A 16254-nucleotide genomic window follows, 5' to 3' on the forward strand; every position below is an offset into this window, starting at 1 on the left:
GTTCGGATCTCAGCCGGAGCCTTTCACTCTGACATTTGCTGCTCTGCTGACCCTCCTCCTCTCTTCCTCTCTGTGCTGCCGCTCCCGCCAACGCCGCCCGATGCCCTCACTGCTGTGCTCTTCTCTCTCTCTGTCTCTGTCTCTGTCTCTCTGTCTCCTCTCTCTGTGCATAGGGTGCCTCCTCCAGTCTAGTCGTGAAGTTTGCTGACACCGATAAGGAGAGGACCCTACGTCGGATGCAGCAAATGGTGGGGCAGCTGGGGATTTTCACTCCGTCTCTCACCTTGCCGTTCAGCCCGTACAGCGCGTACGCGCAGGCTGTGAGTATCGCGGGGCCCTATCGCCGTGGCGTGACACCACGGAGGCCAGGGCTGGCGGAGACCAACTGGCTCCCGGAGCGGTCTGCTGTGGTCTCCTGGGTTCCCTTCTCAGCCTGTCGTGCTGGCTGTGCTGCAGGACACACGATCCGGCCCCAGTGCGTTTCTCCTAGTGGGTGTGACTGGTTGGCCGACAGTCCCCCAGGAGAGATCTGGTCTCATTTCTGAGTTGTGATGTATTGCTTCAGGACAGTGCCTGCCGTAGCTAGTGGACCGGTTGAAGTGTCTGGGAGTCCTAGGAGACAGCTCAAGTGTGCCCTGGTGTATTTCTCTGGTAGGGCCTGTCTACGCTGCAGTCCCAGGCTACCCTGTGCTAACGGGTGTGCTGCTCTTCCCTGCTCCGGGACCCAGCCTAGCTAGATTAAAGCTTATCCTGGAGACGTCAGCGCAAGCCGCAGTCACACCCCGCGATTGCCGTGTAGACCTTCCCGAGGTTTATGGGCAGTTTGGAGCCATGATGCCTGGGACTTGTCCCCTGGATATGCAGAGTCTTCGCGTTGTGGTGTATTCCTCTAGCATCCGGTGCAGTGTCCCTGGGTTGGGTGTATTGCTCTCTTAGCCCTTGGGAATGATTGTGCCATGGTGGGTCGTGAGTCCTAGCAAGCCGGGTCCTCGCGGGTTTCTCTCTCTTAGCTTTTGCTGCAGTGCTCAGGAAAATCCCAGCATCTAGTCCAACACAGTCGGTTCTGGAGTGTTTCTCTCTTTGCTGGTGCGATCACGTGGCCTGCAGTGGCTAGGAGAGTCTTTGAATCAAGGAGAACGTACCTGGCTCTGCTATATTTCCCTCCTGGCTGGTTGAGCCTTGGATAGATTCATAAGAACATAAGAATGGCCCTACTGGGTCAGACCCAGGGTCCATCTAGCCCAGTGTCCTGTCTACCGACAGTGGCCAATGCCAGGTGCCCCAGAGGGAATGAACAGAACAGGGAATCACCAAGTGATCCATCCCCTGTTGCCCATTCCCAGCTTCTGGCAAACAGAGGCTACGGACACCATCCCTGTCCATCCTGGCTAATAGCCATTGATGGACCTATCCTCCATGAATGTATCTAGTTCTTTTTTGAACCCTGTTATAGTCTTGGCCTTCACAACATCCTCTGGCAAGGAGTTCCACAGGTTGACTGTGCATTGTGTGAAGAAATACTCCTTTTGTTTGTTTTAAACATGCTGCCTATTAATTTCATTTGGTGGCCCCTAGTTCATGTGTTATGAGAAGTAGTAAACAACACTTCCTTATCTACTTTCGCTACACCAGTCATGATTGTATAGACCTCAATCATATCTCCCCTTAGCCGTCTCTTTTCCAAGCTGAAAATCCTAGTCTTATTAATCTCTCCTCATACGGAAGCTGTTCCATACCCCTAATCATTTTTGTTGCCCTTTTCTGAACCTTTTCCAATTCCAATATATCTTTTTTGAGCTGGGGCGACCATATCTGCACACTGTATTCAAGATGTGGGCGTACCATGGACTTATATAGAGGCAACATGATATTTTATGTCCTATTATCTATCCCTTTCTTAATTATTCCCAGCATTCTGTTTGCTTTTTTGACTGCCGCTGCACATTGAGTGGATGTTTTCAGACTCAAGACCTACTGCGGGGTCTCAGGTCCTTTGGCTGCAGACCAGGGCTACCTGAGTGGAACGCTGTTGTTAAAGAGCTGTGTGATGGCATTAGTGTTATTTTCAATGGGATCTGGGCTATTGTCAGAGGCAGGATTCCAAGCCTGATGGACCAATGGTCCCATCTGGCAGTGCAAATCCTACCTTCCTGTGGCGCATCCAATTCTGGTTGGTTATTTTCATCTTCAAGTCAGCTGACTACCTCATATAAGGTAGAAAAGCCCAGAGAGACTCTACATGGGTCTCCATTCTCATAAAAAACCCACAGAACCAAGTCTCAGAGCCTGGCACAATCGACTGGGGCTTGCGGAGCTCGGGCTGTGGGACAACAAATTGCAGTGCAGATGTTTGGTCTTAGGTTGGAGGCTGGGCTCTGGGACCCAGCCCCCTCGTGGGGTTTCAGAGCCCAAGCTCGAATGTCCACACTGCCCTGCAGCCCAAGTCCCGTAAGCCTGAGTCAGCTGACCCAGGTCAGCTGGGGCCGTGCCATGGGTCTTCTACTGCAGTGTAGACGTACCCTCAGTGACCAGCTCAAGGCTACACTGGAGCAAAAAATTTGGAGTTAGGTCCCCTTTGTCCCATGGACCCCTCCCTGCCACGCACACACACACACGAGGGAAGAACCCTGTCTGAGTTTGGAGGGAGGAAAATCTGCCTGGACCTAATCCCAAGTGATGTCAGTAGTCTACATGGCTCTCCGTTCAAATTGTACCCACCGGGGACTCGCTCTGCACCCTCCCCCCAACGCAGCCACCTCTGCTCATTGAACGGGGCACCCAAGGAGGCGGGACAGGACGCGAGGAAGGACATTGTCTGTGTCAAACTGGAACTGCAGTGGGGAGTTCAGGGAGCTGGGCATTGGCCAGGATTGGCTAGTGGACTGTTCTCATGGAAAATGATTGCAGGCTCTGTAACGACCAGCACCGGTCGGGACCTCGGTGTTACGTGTCATTCAAATGACAACGCCTCCTCTTCTCACCAGCACCCTGCACCTGGGACACTGGTTCAGTAAGGACCTGGACGGGACAGTGCCTTGTCCTGAGCTACCAGCATCGCCTTCTCCAGCACCCCAGGGTTTGCTTCCACCTCCCCTGGCCAACTACTGGCCCCCTTCATCTAGTTTAGCTGTAACGAGATCCTAGCCAAGGGGGCCGGCATTGGCGCAGTGGGGGCTTTTGTCCACGCTCGTTTCTGGTGTGTGTGTTAGGTTGTGGGGTAGGCAGGGGCAGGACTTCAGGGAGGTCATGGCGTGAGAGGTCTTTGACTTTAGGCTTGGCCTTCATCTTCTCTTTCACTCTTGACTGGCCTTGCCTCCCACTCCTTCTCCTTGACTTCATTCCTGGCCTTTTCCTCCTTGACTCTTGGCTTGTTCTGCTTTCCTTCCCTTTGGCCTTCCCCCTTCTCATTGACTGTGGCCCAGCCCTGGGCCTTTAATCTTGGACTGTTGCTTCCTTGGACCTTAGGCTTGGCCTGATCTTTGGCTTCTCCTCTCTCTGGAGGTGGGATCCTGGCCTGTTCTCGCGCTGGCTACATCAGGGTGTCGTGAGCCTCTGCAGTCTTCACCCTCCGAAGTGCCCCCCCCATCGTCTGCAGAAGGGGCCGTACCGGGGAGGGATCTGCTAGCAGAGTCCTTGTAGACGTATTCTGAACGTCAATCCCGTGAGCAGCCTCGAGTGACGGGGCTTGTGCTGAGTTAGAGCTCAGCTGATCTCTGGAACGGCAACAAGTTTTTCCAGGGCAGCACCGACGCGGACGATGTGACACTTGTGGCTGCTCCCTGGCCAAGCGGACGCCGTTATTAGAATGTATCGGTGCCGCAAGTGATGGCGGCGCTGCATGATCCCAAGGGAACCTCTTCTGATCTGGCTGCTCCATAATACGCCGGCAGTTTTTCGCCAGCGTGTGACTCGCTGGGTCTCTGGGCCGAAGCGATTAGACGGGTTAGGACGATGGGGATGGTAATCCCCTACACAGGGCAGAGAAGGAAAACAGTTGTGACCTTGAGTAAGGGCCATGAGTGGTTAAAACTTGGCTTAACATCACCTCCCAAAGACAGCACCTCCAGGAGCACAGCGCCACGTAGCACCAACCTGGGGTATTGGTTTGATACCATCTCTTGTTCTACCTACTGAGATACCCACGACACTCCCAGTCCCAACTTCTCCCCGCTTGGCTTAGAAGTGGGGACCACTGGAAAAGCCGCATGGGCGGGAATAGTGACAACCCAGGTTCATAGGCAGACAAGCAGCTTCTTCCGGGGAGCATCCATGTGATGTCCTAGATGGCGGCTCTGTGGCCTTCCCATTAGCATGTAGGGGGCTCTGCGCAGAGGCCCTGGGGTGGTGGCCATTGTGCGGGGTTCCCTCTCCTCACCTGGGGCATTTCCTTTGGGGTGGGAGGAGGTGGCAGTCAGACTGCACCCTCTTTCCCACCAATATTGCGCCCTGCATGGATAAGCGACCCGGGTGGTGTGTGCGATGTGCAGGCGCCTGCAGGGAAGGGAATTTTCTACCCAGAAGCCAAAACACTTTATTAAGTCCCCATCCACCCCCCGTAGATCTCATGGGAGCTCCAAAGCTAGCTTTAGTTGGTCCTGCCTGAGCACAGGGGGCTGGGTGAGATGACCTCTTGAGGTCCCTTCCAGCCTGACGTGTCTGTGATTCTATGATTCTCCCACCCATCCCGCTGCTACCCTGCTGAGCTGAATACTGCTCCAGCAGGCCTTGCTCGTGCCACTATAAAGAGGCATTAACGCCACAGCTTAGCCAACTCCTATTTTGACTCAACAGCAGTGATCGGATGAGGTGCTCAAGCTAGATTTATACGTCTAGGGGCTACCAGCTCCTTGACTCTAGAACTCACGGCTTCGGTCCCCTGTGTGTGCTGATCTCTGGGCCACGTTGGTTGCAAAGGCTCTGAATATGCTCAGTCTTCTTAAGGGGGTGAGTTAAGTTGATGCAGTATCCATTAGACTTGAGAAGAGACAGGAGGGGAGTGAATATAAGGGGATTCTGTACTGAGGCTTCTGGACATAGACAGATCTTGGGGTTCTCTCCGGCTCATTAGCTCCCAGCATGGGCACCGTGGATCGTCTTCCTCCCTGCAAATGTCGCACCATTTACTCACTGTCATTCTTGCCTGTGAGAAACGACGGCGTCCGATGCGATCACAGGGGCTGGATAATTTGGTGGCCGTTCATGACTTTTGCAGCTATTTGTGCTAAGATCTACGTAATCAAATCTCATGCTTCAGAGCATCAGTGGATGGCCGCAGGGGTCAGGAAGAATTTTCCCTTCCTCCCCCTCTCCTACCCCAATGTGCATCACTGCCTAGTTAGCCAGGTGCATTATGGGGGCAAGGGAGTTTGCCTTCCCCTGAGGCACCAGGCGGAGGCTGCTTCTGGAGGCAAAATTGCTCTGATTTTGTATGGCAAAGTCTGTGATGTGATCTCAGCCCCAGCGAGTGCTGTGTGTTGTTAGTGTGGAGGCTAAAAGGGACTGCATGTGTCTGAGCAAAATACAAATGTATAGCAGCCGGCTCCTGGCAATGGGCAGGGTGTGAGAGGAGTGATCTCACAGAGCTGCCTCGTGGAGTTCCCATCCTTCGGGCTAGTGAAAACCATACCAGACCCTGCACTAAGGAATGCTGGTCCCACTGGTCCCCTGGTGGGAGAGGAAATGCCTTACTGGTCCTTTCACCTCTCTCACTTGTCTGGTTCATTTATAAAGTCTCCCTTCATGAGTAGCTGAAGACAAGACTGGGAGGAGGAGCATGGGGTGGAGGCGGTTCTATCACCACACAACGCATCCAAGTGCCTGTGGGCTTCTCTTGTAATGAGCTGGTGAATATGTATGCGGTACCGCTGCCCTTTGTGGAACAGAAATCAGAGCTTTTCAACTGTGTGTCATTGACCCCATACTGCTAACAGTGATTCTCCTTTAGCTCAAACTCTGTTTTCAGAGCAGGAAGATCCTCAAGTTCTAGCCTGGCTGCTGCCATGAGGGGTCATGGTGTGCAGCACAGAAACGGCCCAGGAGGCAGTGGATTTGTTACAGTACTAGAGAGCTGGGCCAGAGAGGAGGGGTGGTGTTAAGAGCTGGATCTGGCTTAGCCTGGCGTTTGGGAGCTCAGTCGAGGCCAGGGTTTGGGTCAGACATTGGCATAAACCTTTTGGGAGCGGCTCTTCCCGGGAGCTTGTCCGGCCGCATCCCAACCCAGCTGCAGGGAATCGGCTCCTTCCTCTGCTGAATCAGACCCAGGATCACGTCCCCGGGAGCCAGTTGGGGGTTGAAGCTCGGAGGGGTTTGTCTGCGAGGTTGTGTTTGCGGTGCCTTGCTGGCCTGGAGCTGGCCCTGCAGGAGCCGTCGCTCAGGTGAGTATCCAGGGAGCAAGGATGCTCCGGCCTAGCCCCATCACCAGGGAGGGCCTGGCCAGCCAGGCTGCGCCCTCCCTTAGCAGCTGTCTGAGCGCTAGAATTTGGGGTGGATTCCTGGAATCTGGTGCCCCCTAGTGGCTGGTCGGAGATGAAACCTGCTTCTCAGATCCTGTGGCTGAGTTAGTGGCTGGGGTGGGGTTAGCATGTGGGTGCTGTGTGAATGGGGGCTGGGGAGGGGGGGTGTCTGGCCCTGGAGCCCAGGGCTGAGTAACTTCTTAGACGTACCCTGGCACCAGGGCTGAAGGGACGTCTCTTCGCTTCGTTTCGCAGCTGATGCAGCAGCAGACGACGGTTCTCTCCACGTCTCACGGCAGCTACCTGAGCCCAGGCGTCACCTTCTCCCCATGCCACATCCAGCAGATCGGCGCCGTCAGTCTAAACGGGCTACCGGCCACCCCGATTGCGCCGACCTCAGGTAGGGGCCCACCACTCTCAGCTCTGAGTAGAGCAGAGTTACTGTTATTACTGTTATTTACCCATGCAGGGTTTAGATAACAACCAAGAACGAGGCCCCATTGTGCTAGGCAGCAGAGTAGCCGCCTATCCCTGGCCTGCAGAGCTCCAGTGCTGCGAGCTCCTTTACGGCAGTGCCCTGGGCCTGTGGCATTGTGCACTTATCCCCACGGCACTGCCCAGGGGTCTGGACTAGGACACCTCTCAAGGTCCCTCCTGGTCCGGTGGTTCTATGGTTGCGAGCTTCTTTGCAGCAGTGCCAGCCAGATGATAATGAATCGCTGGGCGGAGTCGTCGGTGGGTTGCGGAGGCCAAGCTAACGTGGGATTCGTTTGCCTTTTCCCTCAGGGCTACACTCGCCTCCTCTCCTGGGCACAGCCGCAGTTCCGGGGCTGGTAGCGCCAATCACAAACGGGTTCACCGGGGTGGTGCCTTTCCCGAGCGGCCATCCCACCTTGGAGACGGTTTACGCCAACGGCCTCGTGCCCTACCCAGGTATGGAGGGAGGGGAGGACCCTTGACTGCCATCTTCCCGGCTCGTAGGGCCAGACGAGCCGATCGACTCCGCCATCTCCCCAGTGAAGTGCTGTGCCTCTTGTTACGCTGTGTGTTCTCTCTCCTCCCGCTCCCCATCCCTGCTTGGTCTAGGTCTCTCTCTCTCCCCGTCTCTGTGTCTGGGCTTAGCCACGCATCACAAACCAGAGACCTCGGGGAGCCACAACTAGTAACCGTCCCTGGCTTCCCAAACAAGGAGTTTCTCATAGCTCCTGGCATCCGCTCTGGGTCCCTTGGGCTTGCGGCAGAGTCAGGGAGCGAATGTGTAGCTCTCCCACGATTCCCTTTTCATTCCTTTCTCTTTCTCTCCCTCGCTCCAGCTCAGAGCCCCTCGGTGGCAGAGACCTTGCACCCAGCCTTTACCGGGGTTCAGCAGTATGCAGGTACCTGTCCCCTTTTCCGGCCCTCCCCAGCCTTCCCTTGTGTTCGCGTTCCGTTGGATAACTGGTTTGTTACGTCTCGTTGACCGCAGCCATGTATCCGACCACGACCATCACCCCGATAGCCCAGACCATCCCCCAGCCGCATCCCATCCTGCAGCAGCAGCAGCGAGAAGGTGAGGACTTGGGACAACGGGAAGCTCCGGTCTGGGGGGCTGACGCTCTGACGCTCGTGGGATTCCCTTGGGGGAGCTGAGCCTCGTGGGCTCTGATCTCCCCCGTGGAGGGTGAGCAGGCTCCACACAGTGCCCTGGAGAAGCCCGACATATGAGCCATGGCTTGGCTTCAAAGCTGGCAGCGTCGGGGCCAGCAAACCGCACCAGTTGCACAAGCCCCCTTCAGCCAGTGGAAAGCCTGGATCAGGAGCGGGGAGAGAGAGGGAAGAGATGCACTCCAGTGAAGTCTCTGCACTTCTTGGACAGCCTTGGGATTTGTTTCTCAGCCTGTCACTTTCAATAACGTGACCCGAAAGGGATGAGGATTTTGGTCTCACCCTGCACTGGCAGCGCAGTTACTGCTCTGCCCTGCCATGCCAAAGGTTTGAATCAGATCCCTGAGACTGGCCCAGCATGGGGAGAGAGCCCCTGGCATCACTCTGCAGCAGCTCCTCCCGGCTCCTCTGGGAGGAGCATTGGTGGATTCCCCCAGCCAGCCCCGCTCAATGCAGCAGGCTCCATCGAGGGCCTGGTTCACTGCTTTAAGCAGCAGGATTGTAATCTGTAAACTGCCCGGCTCAGCCCTCCCCCGGGCGTGTCCAGCGCAATCCTTGAGGTTTACCGTGTGGTCGTCTTTCAGGTGGGACTTCAAATCCAAGGGTCAGCCCTCGCCAAGGAGTCCTCAGGGCTCTCAACCCAACGGCTTCCACCAGGGCTAAGTTCATGCAAACGGAACAAACCCATCAGTGCCCAGGCTCTGGCACATCACTGAGGGAGGTGTCCGGTGTCACCGTGGGGAACTGGGGGCTGGGATACCCAGAGCTGCTCTGCAGAACCCTGCAGTCATGTGTTGTTCCCAGGGCACTGCTGGGATAAGTAGTTGGCAAATTGTGGCTGTGGGGGCAGCCCTGTGAGCGCCCCCCCCAATCCAGAGCTAACCGGTGGTGAGAGCCGAGCAGTGGGGGGTTGGGAGGCAGAGGTGGCCCATCAGAGGTTCTCTGTTCTCTGAGCTGAGCCCGTTTCTTTCTCTTTTCCCTCGGGGGTTGTGCACACCCGTGTCCTGTCCCCTCCCACCCCTTCCCCGTCCCTGACTGCAGGTCCCGAAGGCTGCAACCTCTTCATCTACCACCTCCCGCAGGAGTTTGGAGACAACGAGCTGATGCAAATGTTCCTGCCCTTCGGCAACATTATCTCCTCCAAGGTGTTCATGGACCGAGCCACCAACCAGAGCAAGTGCTTTGGTAAGCAAGCCCCTTTCCCGCAGCAGCAGGAGCGGAGGCAGAGCGGGGGCAAGGCTGGACGAGCCAGCAGCCATCTGGGGCACGAGGTGGAAAGGGGATGAACTCCCCTGGGGCATGGAGCGCTCTGCTCTAGAGGCGTTTGGGGGACCCGAAGTCCTGCACCTGGTTCTGGGTGGAGTGGAGGCTACAGCGGAGGTGTGAGAGAGTAGCTCAGCAACGTGTGTGTGGGTGGACTGGGGCTGTGTATAGACTGGGTGTGTGCACACACCAAGGGATGTATGTGTATGAACTTGTGGATGTGTCTGTGTATATGCCAGGTGATCTGGGAGTGCAGTGTGTGTGTGTCCACACGATCAGTGTAGGTACCTACATGCCCCTTCCCCCCAGCAATATGTCAGCACACCAGCCTAGAGGACACGGTGTGGTTCGTTTATAGGGGCTTGTTTCGGTTGCTATGGTTATTGGTGTGTGTGCTCGGTGTTTGTGCATGAGTGTGAACCGGTGGAGGGGTGTCTGCTGCTGTGCGCGCACAGAATTTATGGTGGAGGGGCTGAGACTTGCACTGACTGTGGCTCGGAGGAGGGCGACATCTGGGGGGGGGGTCTCTCCTCTCTGCTGGGAGCAGATTTCACCGTCTAGGCCCAGCTCCTGCGCCCGTTCTGTCTGCTGCCATCACCAGCCTCCTGCTACTGCTCAGCAACACCCATGGAACTTGGAGATCATGGCTGCCGGGCACGAGGTTTCTCTCGGGCAGCAGAGGCTGATCCCATGGAATAGCAGGGCAGAGACCTGGAACTGGACTCCGTAGTCAACGGGGAGCCCATGCAGAGTGGAAGCCGGGATGCTCACCAGGCAGGCTGCTGCCTTTTCCCCCAGCTGGAGCATTTTTTCAAGGCATGCGGCCTCATTCCTAGATAGCCTGAATTTCAACAGTCAGGCCTGGAGAGCGCAAAGGTGCCCATCATTGTGGCAGAGCCTAAATCTAGTCGCCCGGGGTGCAGCCTTTCACCCAGTCGCAGCTGGAAGTGGGATGTTTTCTACTGGCATGGCTACCCTAGGTGGATGGATTTGGGCCAGTGCACCCCAGTAATCCCAGTCGGACGCTGGGGCATTAGATCCATGAGAAACTGCAATAGTCTCTGCCCCCTCGGTCTTCGTTCTGCAGGTTTTGTGAGCTTTGACAACCCGTCCAGTGCCCAGACTGCCATCCAGGCCATGAACGGCTTCCAGGTCGGAATGAAGAGGTTGAAGGTTCAATTAAAACGACCCAAGGACGCCAGCCACCCCTACTGACAGTGTGTGAAGCCAGGATTCAGTGCTGCAGCACAGGTAAAGCATTAGACCGCCCGGCTCCTGCTCCTCCACCCAGGTCCACCTCCACTGCTGCCCTGTGACTCTGCAGCTGAGAGATCCTTGCCAGAAGCAGGTTAACCAGCTCTCAGTTGTTCGGCAGCCCCAGTCCATCCTGACTGCCCTGCTGTAGGGGTAAGTATTAACCCCGAGAGATTGTTTTCAGGCGGTGCGTGTGACATGGGCTTAGCCTGTGGCCCAGTCTCCCAAGGTAAGTGGTGGCAGCCACAACACTTGGGTCATTTAAAAATGGACTGAAGCATTCACTGGAGGGAACAATCCAGCTGGGTGGAGTAGACGGGGCCCCAGGGTTCTTATGTCCTAATACAGCCAGAAAGCCAAAGAGCTTCCATCTCTGCTTTCTGTGGACACCGGGACAATACATTGGGTTAGGAACAGGGGGCTGGGGTGAGGCACCACTTCTGCTGTTTAGTTTGGCCATGGTTTGAACTTCTGCCGTGACGGCTTGTTTTTCTCTATTAGCTACCCTAGGCTGGAGGGGTTTTGCTAGCAAGGGCACTGGTGGCAGGGTCTGGAGCACGGTGAAGTTTGCATGGCGTCAGGGACCCAGCGAATGCTGGTTTTTGCAGCTGTTCCCATGTGAGAAACCCTTCTCCCCGGGGATGCTGCATTAAGAACTGTAGGGATGCCGCAGCTTCAGCAGGGACATGGTTAGCGGATGATGGACATTAGCCACCACTCACGCCTGGCCATCCTCAGACTGGGCTTGGTACCTGCTTTGGCTGCCAGCGCGGAGGCGCCCACTTGCACTAGTGTTACTGCTGCATGTGGGGCTGGCCCTCGCCAACACTCGCGTTAGATGTTTCTAATGGGGTGGGGCGAGCTGTTTCACCCCCATCACAGAGCACGTTCCGGGCACTTCGTGCTGCCACAGGACTGAAGCAGCGAAGCCCCCGTCTTCGCTGGCAGCCAAACAAGTTCTCAGCCCACGTCAGCCATGCTCCTTCAGTGTGGGTCTGCCCCCCATGTTCTAGTGGCTAGACCATGTATGAAGGCTTCTGAGGCTGGTCCAGCCTTTGAGCTAATGAAGCCGTCCCTTCAGCCCACAGGCATCCAGTGGTGTTGAGTTCAGGGCCTTCAGACCGCTGAGCTGAGGGAAGGCTGGAGGGGTGGGGAGAACCCTAATAACATGGGGTCACTTTCCTCCAGCGGAGGGGAAGGCCAACGAGAAGCCTGATGTTCACCTAGGGCCTCCTAACCTCCCACCTTCTTTTCCTGCAGGCAAAGGAACCATCCAGAGGAAGAAGAACTTCTGCTTCAAGCTGATTTCAGGAGAGGCCAGTAAATTTAAGAACTCTTTTGACACCGCCCCTTTCCGTCCCACCCTGCCCCCCCGCCCCGAAAACGGGACGCTCCGAAGAGAAGAGACGCTTTGGAAGGCTTGACGTCGACCCAGCGGGAAGAGTCTTGTCACAGCTGGCTGCTGCCACCACCACCATTACTGGGGGAGGAGGGGGCCAGAGAAGTCGACACGCATGGGGACCAGGCTGCCTTCTGCTCGGGATAGGCGTGGAGTGCCGTGGACTAAGAAAACTCAATTGTTGCGTCTCTAGGTCACCACAGCAACTCACGGGATTTTGGCTTTCACCCTTTCATATATAAATATAAATATATATATAATATATATATATATATACAGTCTCTATTTTTTTTTAACGTAAATCACAGGACCAAACTTTTCCATTCAGAGACTCCCTCCTCCTCACCTCCGGAGGGGTTAGGAGCAAAAGGGTTACTGCTGGGACAGCACTTCCTCTACGGGGACTGCACAAGGGCCTGGACGTTGTCAGAGGACGTGGCCACGGGGAGATCCTCTCTCCACTTAGTATTAGCAAGCGGTGAGGAGAGAGCGAACTATATACCTCCAGGAACGGGGTGAGGCCCCCTCAAGATTCACTCACCCATCAACCTTAGCACCAGCTTGGTTCAAGCTACTGAGAGCTCTCAGTCTTACTTCTTGGAGGCCTTCTGGAGACCAGGCTACTGGAATTTGGCGCTGAAGCCCATCCTGAGCACTCCTGGAATGGGAAATAAGGTACCTTTACCCTTCATCTCCGGCAACAGCAGCCCTTCCCCGTGGCTCAGCAAAGAACCCTTGACTTTCATCATTCTCCATGGCAACAGGGAATTTTTCCCAACCTATCAAAGGCCAGCGCTGTAATCCTACAGCAGAGAGATGGAAGCCTGAAATGGCCTCCACGTTCCAGCTAGAACATAGAGCTCTTTATCAAGCGTTTAGCATTTCCAAACCAAACATTCCATTGGCGACGATGTTTACTCCAGTTGAGGACCTCTTAGCTCCTCCGCAAGGCTTTTCAGAGCAGATCCACGGAGGATAACATTGTAAAAGAGGTTGTTCTGTTTTTTTCAGCATTCCCCCGCCCCTCCAAGGACAAATTATACAGTATGCAGCATATATAGATATAGCTATAGATATAGATACACTTAAGCACAGAACCCAGGTCTGAGCTTGGTTAATTGGAGCTCTCCTAAAGTAGGGATCATATGGACAAGCAGCATCCATTGAACGACTTGAAAGAGTCCCTTAAAGGTTCTACCAAAATAAGTTTAAGCAAAAGAAAAAAAAACAACTTCTGAACAACTAGTCCAGAGTTTGCTAATGTGCGAAGAACATTCCTGTGCGTGTCTGCGTGCGTTTGTGTGTGTGTGTGTGCGTGTGTTTAAACAACATCAGCAGAGGGTTGGTGGGGAAAGACTGATGTAGCAGGTTTAGAAGAGCGCGTTGAGGACTAAGTTTCTCTTGGGACCTTTATAATCTGTCGTCATTCTCCAGATTCCCACGTGCAGATGTTGCTCAGGCTCTTTAAGAAGGTACATTTGTGGATCTTCACCAACCCTCGCTGTCTGATTCTGAGAACACGAGAGAGAGGATGAAGTATTGAAAGCTTGTGCGTTTCTATCGTCCATGTTTACTGATTGTAAATACCATTTTTATACTTAACATCTATTATGTACGTGATTTGTACGATGTTCTTTATTTCTGCTACAAGTGATTTCATGAAGTTTGAACTTTAATCAAATTTTGAACAAAAAAAATATTACCAACAAACAACAAAACGAAAAAAAAAAAATAAGGACTTTGGAAATTTTAGGTTGAGCTGGTTTGAACTAAGTGTCTAAGATCAGTTTCTTCCATCACAGTTACCAATGTGACCGATCCGGTGTTGCAGGTGAGATTCAAGCTATGTCTTAATGCCAAACTCCTCGCTCTGGTCTAAAGAATCCGAAATTTATTTAATAAAAGTTTTACTTGTTAAGTAACTGGTTTTCGGCTGTTGGTTGTGTCCCTCGCCAAATGGTTTCTTGGGTTTGAAGACAGTCAGGAAGGCCCCAGATGAGTAAAGCATTTAAATACAGGCTTAAGGCCATCCCTATTCAGCAAATCAGTTGGGGGTACATCTGCACTGCAGCTGGGAGATATGAGTCCCTCAGCTCAGGGAGACATACCCGGGTTAGCTTTAGTTGCGCTAGTGCACTAAAGATTGCAGCGTGGCCGTGGCAGCAGGAGTGTTGTGACCTCTAAACACCTACCTAAGACCTCAAACAGGCTCATACTTGAGCTGCCAGGGCCACTCTGCTGGTTTTAACGCACTGTCTTGATCAAAGCTAGCACATGCCTGTCGCCCCCAAGCTGGGTATTACGTCAGCCCGCTGCAGTGGCACTGTACCCTAAGCACCGGGCCACAGTCAAGCATGTACTTAGGTTCCCTCTGTATTCAGCAAGGCCTGTAGACGTGGGAATGGACAGACAGTAGGGTATGTGCCAGCAAATGTCCTTATGAACAGGCATCCCTAAAGGGCAGTAGCTGTCTAGGACGTTCGATGGCACCCTCCCCAGAATAGCCGCCCCAGCACCTCTCCGTTTATTGGTGGCCCCAGCCCTGGTGAACGCTGCGGGACAGGGAGCGGCAGCATTTGAGAGCTGGGGATATGGAGGCCAGGCCCTGACCTGGCAGTTCCCCAACTCCCCGCGCTGTGCTTTAGCCACCGCGTCGCGCCAGCAAGCGGTTTCAGCCCCGGCTCTAGGTGTCTCGCTGAAGAGAGCTGGCCAGAAACGTACACTTTGGTCTGCAGCCTCTGAAAGCCAACCGCATCGCCCGCGCCCCAGTGGAGCAGAACCGGCCCCAGCTCCGTGACCTACACCCATAAGCTACAAGGCGAATGGGCTTTTCTTTCCGCCACTGCCTTCTCTCACTCTTCTAATGTGTTAGTTACAAAGTCCAGCTGTTTTACTTTTAACTGATTAGTTCCCACAGCAGCTCTGTAAATAAAATGGAGCAGCCCTTCAGGACTCAAACTCCACGCTGGCCCATATATTAACTTACACCAGTATATCTGAGCCTGCCAAAAGAGAGAGAGAGAGAGAGAGAGAGAAAGAAAAAAAAACCCTCCTCTGATCTGTAGCATAAGGGAAGCAGGACTGTGGTCAGCCCAGGACAGCAGGATCTTGTGTTCGAGATTAGCTCAGCCCTGGTATGTTGCATGTAGGTTTCAGTTTTCCCTTCTGAAAATGGAGTTAAGGTTTATAAACCAGGCCTGCTTGGAAAAGAAAGTGCTTTGAGCTACTCCTATGAAAGGTGCTCAAGGAAAGCAAAGGGTTCTGGGGAAATAAAGGCTCTCGAAGGCTAAATTTAATGTTTTCCCCTCGAAGTCATGGGGCTCCTGGCGGAGGCTTCCTAAGTGCCCTTATTATTCTAGTTTACATTTAAACCGTTGGAGACCGTTTTCCCAATCTCTGAGTGTTGCATTCAGAGGAGGAGTACACTTTTGTGGGGCCCTGGGCCAGAGCAACTGGGAGCCCCTCCCTACCCCTTCAGTCCCTCCCCCCACACACCCCTCATGCTCCTGCCAGGGAAATGGGGTCAGGGCGCAGGGAGTGTGGTTGCGGCGTGGGGGCAGGACCGCCAGGTGGGTGGACGGAGCGGGGCAAGCCCCCCATGCCCTGACCCTGCTCCCTGGCAGGAGCACCGGATGGGAGGGGGGTTAGGGCATGGGGGTGCCAATTTTTCCAGGGCCCCCCCAATTGCCCAGGGCCCCTGGGCATGGGCCCTGTTGGCCCAGTGGCTAATCAGCCACCGGATGCACTGGTCAGTTATCGCACATCCCCATGCCTTTGTTTACTGCAACGTTCACCGAGCTCATAGGGGAGACTGAGGATTTGGGTATGAAGCACCGGGGAGGCCCTTAGGCAAAGAATTATTGCCCAGAGTGGCTGGACGCTTGTCCCGTCCTGTGCAGCTCGAGCCCCAGCCCTGCTCTTGCATGTTCTAGAACAGGGCGGTTTCTCCGTTGACGGTAACCAGCTGAACAGAACCACGGTGCAAAGGGAGGGAGGGAGAGTGGAAAGCGGAGCCCGGTACAATACTCCACCCTCCGGCTCGGGCAAGATGTCCTCACACAGACCCGCGGACACAGCTCTAGGGCGGCAGACCCAGGCCGAAGCAGAGGAAAAGGGGCTGCAAGAGGAGGCGAGCAAATGGAAGCAACCCGCTGCCTGCTGCAGCGGAGCAGCTTGCGGCCGGCGCGCTTCATTCCAAGGCCAGCTCACCTAGCAAAACCTTCCCTAGGCTGGAGCTGGGGC

The 16254-nt window shown here is 54.7% G+C and overlaps 1 protein-coding gene across 4 annotated transcripts in view; it reads left to right on the forward strand.

The window, feature by feature from the left end:
- CELF5 (CUGBP Elav-like family member 5) overlaps positions 1-12013 on the forward strand; it is a 56471-nt gene extending 44458 nt beyond the window's left edge. For 2 of the 4 annotated variants that reach the window (XM_039515826.1, XM_039515827.1), the window contains exons 6-13: positions 174-320; positions 6708-6852; positions 7239-7385; positions 7766-7828; positions 7918-8001; positions 9138-9281; positions 10447-10610; positions 11874-12013. In XM_039515826.1, the coding sequence (XP_039371760.1) occupies positions 174-320; positions 6708-6852; positions 7239-7385; positions 7766-7828; positions 7918-8001; positions 9138-9281; positions 10447-10574 (858 nt within the window). In that variant the 3' untranslated portion in view covers positions 10575-10610; positions 11874-12013. Of the gene's footprint in view, positions 1-173; positions 321-6707; positions 6853-7238; positions 7386-7765; positions 7829-7917; positions 8002-9137; positions 9282-10446; positions 10611-11873 lie in introns of those variants that run through there. The other 2 variants (XM_039515828.1, XM_039515830.1) reach the window with 2 other exon arrangements.
- The last annotated feature ends 4241 nt before the right edge of the window (positions 12014-16254 follow it).

This window comes from Mauremys reevesii, linkage group 26, assembly GCF_016161935.1.
Source record: "Mauremys reevesii isolate NIE-2019 linkage group 26, ASM1616193v1, whole genome shotgun sequence".
In the NCBI taxonomy this organism is placed as follows: domain Eukaryota; kingdom Metazoa; phylum Chordata; order Testudines; family Geoemydidae; genus Mauremys; species Mauremys reevesii.